Below are 17,695 nucleotides of genomic sequence, written 5' to 3' on the forward strand. Positions count from 1 at the left end.
GCAAATGACATATTCTTTTTTGCCTTTTCATAGCACTACTGATGTAACATGTATGATGTATGTAGACACTGTGCGGAATAGTTCAGATGTATAACCACAATGGCAAGCCACATAAGCTGACATCACATGCCATGCACCAGTCTGAATTGATCTGCATCAATTTCATCCTGCAATAAGGAGTTGAAACACCATGGCAACACCTGGTGGATCTTCTGGAAAAGACAGAGAGGAGGTAATACCTAGCAAGATTTCAGTCTTTATCGTAAACATTTGACTATAGACCTGAAGTCTTGAAGCGGTACATAAGGATGCACTGTACATTTAAGAAATCCAAAGTTCAAGCATCAAGAAATTTTTACCTCGGAGATGCTGTAGACCCTCTCTACACAGTGTAGAAACATCACAAGGAGAGTGCTTCTCAATATGATAAATCCAAATCATGAAAATAAAGAAATTTTGCAGAGCAATATTTTGACCACTTTTGCACTTTAAGTAAATTACTCCCATGAAGATTGTAGGTTTTGCAACTCTGGGAATTTTGAATCTACACAAAAGATGAGATCGATTATCTCAACTTTGTTGTGCGAGTAAGATTAAAATCATCCATGTATGCCCAAACCCACATATTGTGATGTTTCATATTGTACATGTAATTCAGTTTCCCTATGAAAAAGGAATAAGTTTAAAGCCACAAATCAATCCAAATATCCTGTGCTGATCCCCTATTGATAAAGCTGTCAACCAGGGTGTGAAATGTGTGCCAACATGAAGGGGTTCCATATAGGGTCTTAGCGAGAAATTGGAGTTTGCCCATCATTTGAATAAAAATGCCTGTCCTAATTTGACCTTTAAAACATTTACCAGGCCTCTACAGCCCATTGGGGATTCAAAGAGTTCAAATATGTCTTGCTATGGCCTTGTTTTGCAAAGCTGGTCTACTAAAAATGTCATCAGCCTTTGTCAATACCTACAATTATAATGCAGCATCTGTCAAAGGCATTAATTTTGCCCGTCCCATGAGCAAATTCCCCGTCTAAAATGACAGCTAGACTGGGGGCAGGCTAGCTAAAACACTGGTTCCATAGTAATATTGTTACATAACATTTGTACAATGTATATGTTGTGTTGATTTGCTGACTTACAATGATTTTTTTTTTCATTTCTTTCTTTGTCTGTGTTACCTCCAGTTGGAGAAAAGGTTACAACACATGAAAAAGAAGTATGCACGCATTCAAAATAAATTGCAGGTGAGTATTTTGTGAATTGCATTACAGGGTCCTGTTAAAGGGTAGGTCTATTGCAAAAACAACATCATATCATTGGCAAGCTAATATTATGAGGACAATGAAAGTGACTCCTTTTTGAGAAAATAAGACGTTTAAAATTGATATTCCGCAAAAACCAACTTAAGCGGTGAGTTCCTTCGAATGAGACAGATTTGGCCTAGAAAAACGGTGACATCATGAAATGAGATGTGCCCACTGTGAGAAAAGGGACTATAAACGCTCTCAATGGACAGAACGTATACTGTTATTGTTCACAGAAAAAAATCCAAAATTAAGTATTACAAATTTAATGTTTTTTAAACATATGGATAAATTCAGCAGCCTGATTTTTTATATATTAGACAATTGTAATATTACAATTCATATGTTTATCAATATCATGAGAAATATTAGGCCTAAAAAATAAATACATAATTTGAGCTTAGAATTTCATCTGAGACTAGTCCACAAACTCGTGTTTCTGATTTCCCTGTATATTGCAATGCTATAGTTTCAGTTGGATGAAATGTTACAAAGCAAAAGCATAGTAACAATACTTGTGGGATTTGTTCCCAAAATGAGAACAATAGTGTGCATATTGTTATGCAGCATTGTTATGGTAAGTGATAGTACAACTCATTGTTGCTAATGTCAAACTTGTCAAAGTGATTGTGATTGTATGATGAGAGCATGATATAGTGCCCGCTTCATTTACCTACGTCATCAGCCAAACGGGGAGAACACGACGCTTCAAACGGGGGAAGAGCACGACGAGGCTGAACTTTACCCACACAATTTCTCCTTTTTCAGGAGAAATATGCACAAAAAATTGCAACAAGTGTCAACTTGTAATGTGATAATTATTCTCTTCGAATAAAGATAAACTTGTTTTTGCAATAGACCTGCCCTTTAAGCTCTGAGCAAAGCATATATATGTATAAAATTATGCGTCCGCCGAAAAGTTCTTGTGTCCAGGATGTGAAGGGATTCAAGCAACTTTTCTATATCGCATCGATGCAAATTTTTGACTAATTCCTTCCATTTCCCTGGTAGGATTTTAAAGATTTCTGTAAATATTATTGTCAATTACAAATTGCGTGAAAGCAAACTTGCTGACACTGTGGGATAGTTTAGAAATTTGTATTTTTGCTGTCATGTTTTAGACGAAAGCTTAGGTGATTCACATGTTGCACTACCGTAAGGATCAGTTAGAGTTTCCATTTTCCGTCTTGACTCAGAAGTCATTGCAAAATGTGTGTGGATAACAATAATGCGAACTCATTTACTGATGATTGGTCTATATATTTTATTTCATGCTAAGCACTAAACCACTTAATTTCGCGAGGGATTTAATTTCGCGATTACGGATTGGAGTACTGCACTTGTATGTATACAGGTACACCCCTGATTCCTGAATTTCTGCCTTTGTGCACTACTATACCGTAAAAACACGATAGTTAGCATAAATGTGCTTACTATCGAGGGCTTTTTGAAAACATAAAATTGTACGAAAGTCCAGTGCTTTATCAACTGAGCTAATGGGGGTTGAGACATCCATTTGCAGGTTTACTTGTTCGTATATAACTATGTGTATCGATGATTTGCTCAAAACTCTTTACACTTTTGTGGATGGTGCTCTTCATGTTTGCATGTTTTAAAAGTGCTCAATAGTAAGCACATATATGTGACGTGTCATGTCAAAAGGAGACACTTTTGGGCAGGTTAACAATTTTGAGGTTTTTACATATCTTAAATAAGGAGAAATTTTGCTCCACAACGCTGCTTTCCCTAATGAAATCGGACATTCCTAAGCGAAGATATTGAGTTTGTAATTTATAGTATTATAAAATTGGAAATTGAGATATTGGCCTTTAAAAATATTATTGACAATGTTGAGAGTAGGAATTACTTTGAAAAATGTCTAAAAAATACAAGATGCCAGTTATATTCCGGTCTGAAACTCTCAGACAATATTTTAAACATTAATAACATAACAAATTTGCAACAAACCCAAATTGTGAAAAAATCATCCCTGGGCAGATTTTTGGCTATTTCTCCATTTACGATCCTGCCCAAAAGTGTCTCCTTTTGACATGACACGTCACATATCCGTCGGGTGCATCACATACTGGTCTATCTTGGATTTTTGACTTTTTTGAGAAAATTGGTATATAGTTCTTTTTTACGGAGCTCTTCCAATACAACAAATTACAGACCTCAATTTTTCCTAGATAATTAGTTATAAAATGTTAAATTTAAACTATCTATGATTTTTTTCAAAATTTTAATTTCACATACTGATCTATATCTTAAAAAACACGCATTTCTAGAAAATCGCAATTGAAAATCTTCGTTTTAAGTTTATATTTCTATAATTTAATTACACTATGGATTTTCATAAAAGTGGTTTTAAATTAAAGCATATACTTAACAGATTTATTTAAGTGGAATCTTTAATTATATTTACGTATGTAATATTGCTTAAAACTACACTTAAGTTGTAGTTCTGTATGTGAAATCGTTAATTTCCCGATATCGTATTGAAAGTGCATCACATACTGGTCTATCTCGAGATAGACCAGTATGTAATGCGTCTAAAGTCACGCCATTGTTCGCGAAATCGAGATAGCCCCCAAGATAGACCAGTATGAAATGCACTTTAAATACGATATCGGGAAATTAACTATTTCACATACTGAACTACAACTTTAGTGTAGTTTTAAGCAATATTGCATATGTAAATATAATTCAAGATTCCACTTAAATAAATCTGTTAAGTATATGCTTTAATTTAAAACTACTTTCATTACAATCCATAGTCTAATTAAATTATAGAAAGGTTAACTTAATACGAAGATTTTGAATTGCGATTTTCTCGAAATACGTGTTTTTCGAGATAGACCAGTATGTGATGCGTCCGACGAATTATGCTAACTATCAAGTTTTTACTGTATTTGGTTCCATGTGGCAAATTACAGATGTCCATAATTTATGCATTTATAACTTTGTGAACTTATTTCCAACTCATTTTTCCTTTTATAAATAAAACCTTGGATCAGGGCAAGGAGTACATGATGTAAAAAAATAGGTTGATCTGATTATAATTCAAACTCAAGATTTGTCAAATGATTATCTATAATCTTCCTTCAGAAATCTGTGAAACAGAAGAAAGTGAAGGAGCATGTGAAGAAGAAGCTAGCTGAGCTGCAACTCAATGAAGGGGATGCTTCACCAGTGAACACTTCCAGGGAGGAATTCAAAGACATACAGAAGGGTGCTTCATTGTCATCAGGTAAGTCAAATTCATTCCAGTTGAAATCCATACACCCCCGTGGCAGACATGGCCTTAATCTCTCACACAGGGGGTGTAGATTTCAAATGGAGTCATCTGAATGGGTGACTCCATTTGAAGTCTACAATTACACCCCCATGGCAGACATGACCTTAATCTCTCACACAGGGGGTGTAGGTTTTAAATGGAGTTGCCCATTCAGGTAACCCCATTTGAAATTCACATTCCCTGTGTGGGAGATTAAGGTCTTGTCTTCCATGGTGTTGTATGGATTTCAACTAGAATAGCCCATTAATGAGACTTGATGCATAAAATGTAAGTAGTACATCCAATGTGCTTTACACTGTAGGCATGCATGCATCACTTCAATAAATGGGGTCAATTTGCTGAAAAGGCTGAAAATCCCTCTGCTTATGTGACCATTGAGGTTTTAAAGATCTTTTTTTTATACTAGAGCCATAACAGCTGCTTCACTACAGACATAGGTAACAGCTGAATTTAGCTTTTTTGACTACTCAAATTTACGTTTTCTTATTTCTGTTCGGCCCAATGTTGGGTCATGTTTGCCAATTCCACACTGTTTTTCACGTGTTAGCACCATGGCAGCTCCTAATGTCAAATTTGTGATTTATGTCAGCTATTTTTCAGGCTCCATAGCATGCAAATTTGGCTGGTCCAAATTTTTCAGTCCCGAATACTTGATGAATAGAAGACAATCTTACTAGTCTGTGAAGCATCGCTGAGAAAAGTTTAAACTCCCACTGCATACCATTTACTTTTTTCTTTTCTCTGCTTATTACATGGTTACAGGATCTTTCCCCATTGGACCATTGCAACTGGATGACTCCATCTCAGAGAGCATCACCAATCGGGACGAAAGAGTCAAACTAAACAGGAAGTCTGCGTCATCCGGTAGATTAAAGAAAAGGAGAAGTGTCTCGTTTGACCTCAACAAAGATGATGTTGTATCCAAGAAAACGTTGGATGAAGGAGAGGATGGTAATGATTCCGAGAAAGAAACTCCCACAACTCGAGATGACAATAATAAAGATGTCAGCTCTTCAGATGATGTAAAAAGCTCTGTGACGAGTATTTCAAAATCTCATCAAGAGGACAACACAATGACTAGAAGTCGAGATAAACACAAGTCGGGTACAACAAAAGTTCAAAGTAAAGATGAAGGAAATTTGTGTGATATTCCAGTATTACCTGAGAGTCAAAATGTTGCTGAGGACTTACCTGATGACATCATGTGTGTGGAGGAAACCCAAGATTTGAGTCAACTGGTAGCACCAAAGAGACTATTTAAGCAAAGTAAGAAATTTGATGCCATTCCCAGTACTAGCAAAGAGCAAATTGATTCATCAAGAAAGCTGGACAGGTTCAAAGGTCAAACTCAATCGGACAAGTCAACAAATGAGAAACTTAAAGATATATCAGTGGGCAGTACAAAACCTACTGATACTGTGTCTGAAGATACCAAACCAACTTCAACCAAGACTGTATTGGCAGAACATAATGTTTTTACATTCTCCAATGATTTGCCAAACTTTTCCGATCTATCAACACCTCGCTTAGGAATTCCTGATATTAATACTTTCAGCGATCCAGGACCACGAACAAGTCGCAGCGGTCGCAGACGAGCAAGAAGATCTCGAGAGTTCACATCCTCGGACATAAGTATGAAAGACGTGATTCAGAACTCGCAGAGTAGTCAAGAAGGAAACCATACATGGATTGAAGGTCTGGTTTATCCAGTAGAGTATTATGTGAGGAAAACCAGGAGTATGAGTGGAAAAAGCTCACCAGCAATTTATTCAGAAAATGTGCTGGCAAGTGTGGTTAATGGAACAGATTATGTGGATAAAGGGATGGCTAGTGTCAGAAGCAGAAAACGGCGTCAGAAATGTGCCGCACTACAACACAAAGATGCTGCAAGTCAAAGTGATGTTGGGATTTCATCAGAAGATGCTAGTATCAAAAATTCAATGGATTTGAATGTTTCTGGTAATAAAGTTCCAAATGCGTCCTCGACTAAATCAGTGATAAAGTCCTTGCCAAGTGAAAGTGAGGAAGTTCAATTAGCAGAGGGTGATGTTGGTATGGAACTGTCCGAATCTAAGTCGCAAATTTCAACTCGGAATTCAAATGAACTTGTGCATTCAGGTGACTGTGAGGAATCTGTGGAAGAGACTCAACTGGAATCGGAAAGAAACACTAATAAGGAGTCATCTCTGAATTTGAGGCAACTTGTTCATTTGGATAACTTGTCAAAATCTATCGGAAAGGCTCAGCTGGAATCAGAAAGCAACACTAATAGTATGTCTTCGCAATCGTCAAACAACTCCACCAGTTCAGGAAGGAGCAACTCCACCAGTTCAGGAAGGAGGAATTTGAGCTTATCCAGGAGAAAGCGTGGCTTGGCAAAGAAAACAGGAAATTCTGTTGTCAAGCAAGGCATTATGAAACAAGATCAAATTTCTTCTGACAAAACAGTAAAGACTTCACAATCTAGTGAGCAAATAAATCAAGAGAAACTCTGTGTAGAAATTAAGAAAACAGAAGAAGCTGTTGAGGATCTCAGGTCCCAAGTCGGTTGTGACAAAATATTAATTTTGCCAAAGCTGACAAGTGAAGTTAAAACTAAAATCTTGAGTCAGACAGTGGATTTTGCCCTCCCTGATAACGAATTTGTTGAAATGAAATTGTCTAAAACAGAATCCTCTACAATACCAGAATCAAAGTTTTCATCTCAATGTGGTGATAAAAGTGTATCATATATGAAGAGAGAGGTCTCTAAGTCTTGCAACACCAAGAACTTAAGTGATCAAGATAAAGATACTTCCAATACACCTTTGTGTTCAATTGATAAAGTGACTAAACATATGTCTATAGAGCTAGAAGAGGATACACTCAGTAGTACCAAGAAATTAATTGACTTCGCAACTCCAGCAAGTGTGCCTAACGTACCCTTACCCAAATCCAAAACATCTCAAGAGAATTCACACATCCAAACAAAATATGACTTCAAACTGTCCAGTGACAAGAAACCACTGAAGTCGTCCAGTCAACATTCTCAAGGAGTTCTAGAGAGCCAGTTCTCACAGACTCAGTGTGTTCCAGATGGCACACCAGTGTTCCCTCACATGGGATGCAGTCCGGGGTCATCACCCACATCTGAAGTAGTAATCAGACCGACTTTGGTGCTTAGTCCTACATCTGCTAGTGAGCAAGGTACAATGTCATTCTCACCTCATCAGTGCTCACCGACAAGTGTGTCGCAATTTGAGGATGGATCTCCAGAACTGTGCATATCACAAAACAGAGGTGAACATTTTCTAGTTGATCAGAGTCAACATTCAAAAGTCACAAACAAAGAGATCACGACATCTGATGGTACATCAGAGAAGGAAGATGCTCAAGATAATTCACCTCCATCTTTGCAGGACGATTCTCCACTAGATAGGGTTTACACTTCACCAAATGGTGTCGTGACACCACCAATGACAGCAGGTAACATCAATCACACATCACCGTTTGCTGATGTTGCCACAGCGACCCCGTATGGTAAGGCAGAGATACCAAGATGCCAATCTCAGTGTGATCCGGAGGATGAAGAGGAGGAGGAGATGGCTGGCGTTGGGCATGTTGCTGAGATGCCTGGATTTAGAATTGCTGGATGTTTGAAGGTAAGATACTGGTACCAGAGTAAGTATGAATTGGGCTATTATTATAGTTGAAATCCATGCACCCTCTATGGAAGACATGACCTTGGGGAATGTGAATTTCTAATGGGGTTTAGGATTATTTGAATGGGTGACCCCATTTAAAGTCTGCACCCTGTGTGGAAGATTAAGGTCATGTGTTCCAAAGGGTGTATGGGTTTCATACATGTAGCCCATTAGCAATCAGATATCGGCAATCTCTTTTGGGATAAATGACAGAAGTTTAATAAGTCCCAAAATAAAATGCTGCACTCCTAGCGATTGGCTAGTATGATATGTCCTCTTATGTTTTGTTTTCATTTCAAAAGAGAACATGGAAATATTTGGGCACAAGTCAATGAATGTAGCAACTTTGTATAAAATTATAAATTTCATTCATTCGTTCATTCATTTTTTTTTCCAGCATGATTTTGATAATTTTCCATCACCAATCATTGGTATGTACAGTTGTAATGTAACATATGACAATACAGAAGACCTGTGTCTTGTGGTTTACTCTGTGGATTTGGTGGTTCTATGGATGGCTAGAAATCAACAGGACTGGCAGGTACAGGCATCATGGACTGTATCAGAGGTATTGTTGAAATATATATATATTTTTTTACTTCTTTGAGATTCTGAGTGAACAAATTCATCTTAATGCTCTACATGTACATGCTATCCACAGGCTTCAACATAAAAAGTCCAAGTTTTGAGATATTTCCTCAAAATATCAAGAGCTATCTTAAGAATCATGGAACCAATACAAGGCTTATTTGTACTTATTTTAATGTATTTTTCATGCTGATTCCAAATGTGGTCATGAAAATGAAATATTCTGAAATTCTTGAAAGAAAAAAAAACATTGTCATTTGCAGTCGACACTCACATGGAAAGAGTTAGAATTATAAGATTTACAGTATTTCATGATATGTTGCTCGGGATTTTTAAGTAATCATGAATGTAGGCTTTCAAGTGCTGGTGGAAAACATGCATATGATAGAGTTAAAAAAAAAGTCTTCAGTACACGCCTAATTTGATTCACAGAAATTTTTGAAGTCTACACTGTAAATCATTTCGAGAACAATGATTCCTGCAAAATTTTTGCACAGCGTAATGGAAATCTATCTCAAGGCACCGTGAAATCAGCAAAGCTAGTTTTGAATCACCCACTGAACAATAGAAAGTGCCAGAATGCTGAAAAATGATTATTAATTTATGTAGATAAGGTTATAACAAGTTTTCAGGACTCGCCAAATTGGTCTATTCACGTTGAAATCCATACACCACCTATGGAAGACCTGACCTTAATCTTTCACACAGGGGGTGTAGATTTCAGATGGAGCCACCCATTCAGGTAATCACCCATAATCTGGTTTTAGAGGTACTGACAATTGACGCTCTTTACAAGTTATGATGGTGCTGCAATTCTTGGTATTTCTGTAGAACATAATCATAAATCTTGAAAAAAACTTCCAGTATTTGGTGCTTAGTGTAATTATTTATAGGGAAATGTAACCAAGTTTGTCCTATTTTTTGTATGTTCTTAACTATCAGCAAGAGGAAATTGCCTGTATAATGCTGGTTCCATGTAGTGAGGAGAGTTCTATTTCAATAGTCATTGGTGGCAATTTCAACCAATGCTGTGCAAGGTAAGACTATTATGATATACTGTAGAATTGCATCTACAAACATAATATATATGCCTCTAAGTGAGGGTTTTTTTGGGTTTATTTGCCGAAAGAGACAAATGGCAGACACCCTCCACAAAAGTATTATTTTGAGTTTGAGCAACTATACTATACAGGTGGGTTTTAGTGTAAAAAAAAACAACCCTCATCTAGAGGCATATGCTTGTAGATGGATTTCAATGGTATATCTGTAAATGTAAATTGAATTAACTCTTCAACTCTCCCCATGGCTAATTTAGGATTCTGAAAAGGAACCATGATAGTACTCGATCCTTTGGTGAGGATGTTAAGCCACCCATCCCATTTGTAGAGAGTTATACCTATACATGTATATCACAGTCAGCTGAAAAAGATACTAAGAGGACCATCCTGGTGCTAAGTATGGGCATTGATCTACGCTTGCATGCATTGAGGATATGAACAGATTCTGATGGCTAACATTTAGCAGCACTTTGAGGAATTTTCACTTAATTTGATGTTGGTTGTACAGACAATCTCTCTCAGATAGTCTCTTTAACACATTGGACTATTCCAGTTTAAATCCATACACCCCCTGTGGAAAACAGAACCATAATCTTCCACACAGGGGGTGGGAATTTCAAATGGGGTTTACTGAATGAGTGACTACATTTGAAATCTACACTCCATGGTGTGGGAGGTTAATGTTGTGTCTTCCACAGGGGGTGTATGGATTTCAACTGGAATAGCTTATTATTTTCTTTTTTATTCACTTTTTACGCAGAGTCCTCAGGTACAACATCAACACAGGTGATCAGCATCAGCTAGACTTGGCCCCATTACCTTACTCAGAGAGCTTTGTATTCCATGACCTGTGCCTTGTATCACATGACACTTATCTAATTCAGGGAAGAGAGAATCTTGGCGGTTACGTTGTCTATAGGTTTAACATCTCTGAGGATTTCAGGTTAGTGAGTGAATGGGCTCAGTCATCCAGTAGTTGTAAACAGACAATTATATAAATCGTATAATGGGCTTTTCCAATTAAAATCAGCAAGGTAAATGAAGTAAAAAGACTCAAAACTATTCAACAAAAACAAGACGTAAATGGAGCTTTTTTTTTCATGGAGGACATAAACTTGGGGATGGGGATGTGAAGGAAGTTTACTTATATACCAAATTTCCTAATTCTTCAGAGTTATAAGCTGTGCATCGAGCGTATGCGATAAGAGATTAATAGTTGGGCTGATTGGCTGATCAGTAATCATGGCAACAAGATGGTTGACCCATTGGTCAAGGCATGTAAAAGGGACGGGGACTTGCCCCTCTTCTATGTGATCGACGATCAGCAGTGCTAACCCAGAACTCTGAAAAATTTAGAAATTCATTTTTGTCTTTTTGGTAATGTAGATGTTGTTAGGAACTCATGAATGATGCTTAACAATCTTAATTGTTTTTGCTTTAAATATCATTTGTTTTCTTGCAGTAAAGTAGCATCCAGTCTGATGCATACAAGTGAGAATGATTCCATTTCTATGCTTGGTGTGGAAGGCATGGTTGTCATGGTAATAGGACAAGATATATCTCTTTGGTAAGTCAGCTATAACTTACTAACAACTGGTATCTAATTATGTCTCAGCTATTGTAATCAGGGAACTTTATTCTCTTTGCATTTAAACTGGCCATCAAGTTTTTTTATTCAAACTCAACTCAAGGATCATATAAACACATCCCATAAAGTAATAACTCTCCTTTATTACAAGGCAAATATCTCAAAATCTATGCATCAAATGTTAAAACTGAAATTTCAAAAGAAACCCATTTACGTTATGCACATTTTGATACCTTATTTGTCTGAATAGCTCAATACCTTGAATGAAAAAGATGCAGAATCAAAATTTGCACTAAAAAAAGATACTAAAGTCATTGTACCATTTCATTCTCTACATGACTGGTCAAGGATGACCTGTGGTGACCAATGATGAACATGCACTCAAGCAACAAAAGCAACATTTTCAATGGGTTCAAGTGCAACTTTTAAATCTCATCTGCATATTTTCCATGGCGTCACATTTTGGGCTGTTAAGAACAAAACTGGGCTTCTTTTTGATATTTGTTTATGATGCCTTAAATCTTTTGTATTGTATACCAATAGGTTTTTTAACACATTGTGTATATCACACCTAGGATTGATATATTTTGTAACACATCTTTTAGAATGTGATTGTGATTGACATGTTGTCAGGTGACATGTTGTCAGGTGTTGAGGTATCAACACACACAATTGCACTAGAGTATGAGGGTGTTGAGGCATCAACACACACTATGTCTATGAGATGAATCCTAACATCCCTCTCACTCAAGTGGAACTGGTGGGTATATAAAGTAAGTAGATAAGGCTATGTCTCAAAGCCCTCGGCAGTTTTAACAACAAATGCGGAATACGTTTTTTTGTGTGTGTGTGTTTTAAGATTTGTTTAAATTTAAATTTTGAATTAAGATGTCATTTACGAGTGTTCAAAAGTACACAGAATAAAATTGTGGTTTGTTTACACAATTAAAGTACAAATATCAATTGTTTTATACTTATGATCGAATCAAGTAAATTTTCTTTAATTTCTCAGAATTTCATGGTTTTATGGCCAAAAAAAGGAGAAATAAACAATGAATTTGCAATTTCAGCTGAAATGGACGCTATGAAAAATGTATGGACACGTTGAGATATCATTATTTTAGCCTAATAGTAGTTTGTATAATGAATATTTAGACTGCAATGTCATATAAATCTTGTTCTAACATTGCAGGGATTGCCAGAGTGAATGTATTCTTCAGAAGTTCAGCATTCCTGTAGGAAGTGACATGTGTGCTACTTGTGTCTGGGCAACTGTAGAATCAGTAAGTGAAGATCATGGTTTGACTGGGACCACACAGTGTAAAGTCATCAGATAAAAGCTGAATCAATCTCACTATAGTCTACCTCGAGTCACCGGTACTAGCTTTGAAGTTCAGTGTGTCCTTCGTTAGCGTAGCGTTACTTGGGATGGGTGCGTATACATACTTTTGCGCGCGTGATCAACTTGTCGCAAATGTACACGCAAAAACCACGCTAAGCCACACAGTCACACATTGAACTTCAAAGCTAGTGCCGGTGACTCGAGGTAGATATTCAGACTATAGAGCCTCATCCCATACATACATTTTCAAATGTTGCAAATCCCATGGGTGATGCGTAATGTAGGTGATCAACAACAAGTAGTTACGACTTTTCTTCTTGATAAATTTTCCTATAATTTCCAGCTATTTTTGGCCCCTTTATTTGGCTTGTACTTCTATTTTTCCTTAATGACATTAGTGATTCACTGCGGGGGATTGGAAGCATTTTGTTTGTATTGTTCAGTTGACGGTAACAAATGTTATCACCCCTCTCCCACTCAAAAATATGAAATCCACCACTATTATATATGAATTAATCTTATAAAGAGTATAAATAGACAATTATGTCTCAAAGCGAAAATAAGACAAAAAAAAAGTTGTTTGGTTGTCCTCAACCGACCAAATTTTTTTTTTTTTTTAAGATTTTTTTTTACTTTTACTTACCTTTATAACTATTGCCACATTATAAATTTTAAATAAAATTTGCAGGGCACATAATAATATCAAAGGTTACTGTGAGTATGTAACCTAATTTTGGGGTGATGTTGTGACCCTGAACAACCGTTTTGCCAATTAGTCTTGCAGCATCCAGGCAGTTACCAGGTTTCCGAAATTTATTTATTTATTTGGGAGATATTTTGGCAGTGTAGAATTTTACAAATTAATAAATAATTATTTTTCTCACTTGAATTCTGCTACTAAATAGTAAATTTTACACCAAATGATTGCTGTTACTATGGCAGCATCCCTGTAGCCAGACCTATGGCTTTTTTAGCAATTCCAATTGAGTTTCATTGACAGATCCATGTTGAGAAGTACAAAAAAAACCAACATTTCCGACCAATCGACCCTGTATTCCACAGGGCAGGGTAATTGAGGACAACCAAATAACTTTTTTTCTTGGCCTATAAGTGAAATCATATATGATTTTGTCTTATTTTTTAGGGTGTGCTGTTCGCTGTCCTTGGCTTCAAACCAACAGATGAGGTTGATCCAGACAAGTTGATATCACCTTGTGTTTTGCTGGCACTCAATCCTGCCACAGGAAAGTCTGCCATTTTACACCATTATAAAATACCTGGAACCAGTGAAGACTCAGATACTTGGTATGTTGTGATAATTGGTTTTCACAAAATAACAGTTTATTTCAACCTTTAAGGGGTGGGGTATGAGCGTTTGGACAGTATTTATTGTGGGACATAGGAGCACATCAGACATATCAAATTGCATTCTGAATACGAAGAATGTCTTTCTGATATCAAATAATTTTGATTTTTGAAATTGCAATGTAATACACATTTTATGGCAAGTGATTAGAAATTGATATTTTGGATATTTAACAGTACTCGAAGTAAACTTTATAAATCTGATGATATGTACTTAAAGTGTATGTAGGTGGGATGAAAAGCTGACGATCAATTGAAAATTTTGACATTTCGTATTGAAGATAATGGATTTTTTTTTCCCAAAACACCAAAAAAATAAGGTCTTTTGGGAAAAAATCCATATCTTCAATATGAAAGGTCAAAATTTTCAATTGATCGTCGGGCTTTTTCCTCCCAGCTACATACACTTTAAGAATATATCATTAGATTGATAAAATTTACTTTGAGGACTGTTATATATCAAAAATTTGAAAAATAAAAAATTTTAATAATTTGTCATAAAATTTGTATTATATCGTGAATTTCAAAATTGAAAATTATTTGATATCAGAAAGACATTCTTCATATTCAGAATGCAATTAGATATGTCTTATGTGCTCTCATGTCCCACAAAAAATACTGTCGAAAGGCTCAAAACGGTCATTCCAGATCCCTTATATATGCCACTAATAGACTTGGGCGATAAATGAAAATAGAAACTATTTTTTTGTGGGCCATCTGAAAGGCAGCTTTAAAATTGCTGAAATTGATGTAAGTTGTAGCAGAAAAAGTACATTTTGGGCTTCAGTGCTTTGAAATGGTATATTTTCTCTCATTATATAACATTTTTGTTGAAAAATTTCCAAAATTCATATGCATGCGGTCACTAAGATGGGCTGCCTAATCAAAACTTTAACCCTTACACCCAAAAATACCACAGAATACCACAATGAAAAATTCTGCGCATGCACCCCTCCCAGGGTCTGCGATGACGTAATCACCCCAAGTGCCAAATGCAGACGGAATTAATGGCCGGACAGCAATTACCCGTGTAGCTCCCGGTCCGCGATCGTGCGGTTGGCATGCGGGGGCCAAAGGTTCGAATCCCGGGGGTGCCAAGTCAAAAATTCTTCTTCTTCTTGACTTTTTCGGATCTTCTGTGACTTTCGATAGCAAAAAACCTGGGTCAGTGCTAGGGTTAATAAAAGGCTAGGTATTGCTTGGTATAATTTGTGACCTAATCTGGCAAAATGAGGCCATCATGTGGGAATAAGTTAGTTTAGAGTTAACATGGCAGTCATATTTTTTTCATTTCTTGTTACGTCCACCATTTGCATTACAGCTTGTCTCGGGTAACAAAATATATGCCTTACTTTCTACAGGTTTGTTGATGGTACTGTAGCCAAACATAATCTAGCTGTGAAAACATCGGATGGACAACTTGTAATCTGGGATGTCCATTCAGCTCATGCGGTGACTAAGACAAGGAGTTCTGGAAGATTCTGTTGGACATTAACTCAACAAGGCTCACTAGTCGTTAGTCAAGAAGGCTCAGCGTGCATTCATCAGTATCAACTTACCTCAGATTAACAGACACAGATGATGACTATAAGACCCTGCATTTGATATAGAAGGTTCTGATGGACATTTACTCAACAAGGTTCACTAGTTGTTAGTCAAGAAGGCTCAGCGTGTATTCATCAGTATCAGCTTAAATGTATATGTACCTCGGATTAACAGAAACAGATGATGACTATAAGACCCTGCATTTGATATAGAAGATTCAGTTCACTGATGGAAAAGTAATTGTTTGGTTAGGGCTGTAACTTGCCTGCCACTAGGGTCGGTCACTCCGGTCAGTTACAAATCGAGGGTTCAGAACCAAAAAGCCGAAACTCACTATGACCAGCTCTCGCAAAATGAGCATAAAGTTGGCTCCTTCTTTGGTCTCCAAAAATCAATATTTGATCCACAATGTCTTATTTTCTGTTGAATTTTGTCATGATTAACGGACTGAATCTTCTACAGTGCCCTGGCGACTTTATACTCATTTTGTTGGAGCAGGTGATTCCGAGTTGAGGCTTTCTGGCTCTCAACCCTCGAAATATACTTTATTTTGGTGATTACACAATAAGCAATGGAAGTTATCGGAAACTTGAAGGCATAAACTAAATAGATGCAGATCAATTACCAATAAGGGCCAGTTGTTCCATGAAGTGCTTTGGACAAAACTGGTATGCACATATCACATATTTTTACCGTCTTTTGCGTAAACACAAAGACACACAGTCCTCTATCTCATAAACGTGAAGGCACACAACACGGTCAATTGAACGATTGGCCCTCATGATTATACAAGGTTCTCAGCGTGCAAAGCACAGGGATTTTTGGCCTGGTATCTCTTTAGTTATGCTTGAACAGTCACTAGTTCCTCTAATAGAAAGATGTGTCTTTTTTTTTTTTTTTTTTTTTAGTCGCAACATCTTTTTGGGTATTGTATCTTTTTTGAAAAATGATGGACCAGGGTATGTGGTGATCAGAGTATGTGTGAAAGAAAGTCCTGACAGAACCTATGAGTACACATTTTTAGCTCAACTTGCTTTGCTAAGGGGTCGGTCACCCACATTTGCACAGTTTTTTGTGAGGGCTGAGAGCACATCAGACACACCAAATTGCATTCTGAATATTTGTGATATAATACAAATGTGATGGCAAATTATTGAAAATATATATTTAGGTCTTTTTGGAGAAAATGTGTATCTTCAATACTAAAGGTCTAACTTTTCATGTCATGTGTATTATATTGCAAATTTCAAAAAATCAAAATTATTTGATATCAGAAGGACATTCCTCTGTAATACTGTGCAAACATGGCTATCTGAGCCCATTGTGTAAAGCATTCAGGATTGTTGTAATCTGTGGCCGCAATATTTTATGCAATCAATTTTATGCAAGTTGTATCAATGAGTAGAATAAGAAAGTTGTATTTCTTAATTTCTTCTAGGTTTTCAATACATATACTGTAACGATGCAAAGTCATGTAAGGCCGAAAAAGGTTCGTCTCAGAGAAGGCAGCACATGCCACTTGGCTTTTAAAATTAACATTTTTTCTGAAGTTCAAGAAATATTTATTTCACAACTTTAATAATACATACAGGGTGTCCCAAATTAAAGAGGCCCCTCATTGCGCCCTCTTCTTCTCCTATTTCTGAAAAGTTGGTTAAAGATTAGCTTTAATAAACCAAAACAATTATTTCAATCGGCTCACAACTTTAGAAGATATGCCCTTTTTGAATAAAAGTACCCGTTTTTTTTTTTTTTTTCGGATAGCAACAGAGTGGTTGGGATGGCTCATGCTGCGAAGTGGCCTGCACGATCGCCAGACCTCACACCACTTGATTTTTCCCTTCGTGGCAAAATCTAAGATCTTCGCAAACGTATTACTGAATGCACTCGCACGTATCTGGCGCACAAGGATGGTATGCAA

General features: G+C 36.7%; 2 protein-coding genes across 2 annotated transcripts; both read left to right on the plus strand.

Annotated features, from left to right (window-relative positions):
* Nucleotides 1–35: 35 nt before the first annotated feature.
* Nucleotides 36–11,463, plus strand: LOC140163735 (uncharacterized; the record flags this gene model as incomplete). Its single annotated transcript, XM_072187051.1, has 8 exons — nt 36–232; nt 1,188–1,247; nt 4,416–4,557; nt 5,368–8,246; nt 8,686–8,856; nt 9,819–9,913; nt 10,695–10,877; nt 11,397–11,463. Coding segments are annotated over exons 1-8 (3,639 nt in total), but the record flags the coding sequence as incomplete, so codon positions are not given.
* Nucleotides 11,453–17,323, plus strand: LOC140164920 (uncharacterized). Its single transcript, XM_072188319.1, has 4 exons — nt 11,453–11,501; nt 12,715–12,805; nt 14,009–14,169; nt 15,591–17,323. Exons 1-4 carry the CDS (start codon nt 11,464–11,466, stop codon nt 15,796–15,798), a joined length of 498 nt encoding a protein of 165 aa, XP_072044420.1. The 5' UTR covers nt 11,453–11,463; the 3' UTR covers nt 15,799–17,323.
* Nucleotides 17,324–17,695: the final 372 nt, after the last annotated feature.

This window comes from Amphiura filiformis, chromosome 11 (assembly GCF_039555335.1).
Source record: "Amphiura filiformis chromosome 11, Afil_fr2py, whole genome shotgun sequence".
NCBI classification, from domain to species: Eukaryota; Metazoa; Echinodermata; class Ophiuroidea; order Amphilepidida; family Amphiuridae; genus Amphiura; species Amphiura filiformis.

What these genes read in the sequence shown, in the direction of transcription:
- LOC140164920 (XM_072188319.1), top strand. Translation starts at nt 11,464, where the DNA reads ATGGTTGTCATGGTAATAGGACAAGATATATCTCTTTG. An exon ending in TCTGGGCAACTGTAGAATCA is followed by an intron (nt 12,806 to 14,008) that starts GTAAGTGAAGAT and finishes CTTATTTTTTAG; the next exon opens with GGTGTGCTGTTCGCTGTCCT. An exon ending in AGTGAAGACTCAGATACTTG is followed by an intron (nt 14,170 to 15,590) that starts GTATGTTGTGAT and finishes TACTTTCTACAG; the next exon opens with GTTTGTTGATGGTACTGTAG.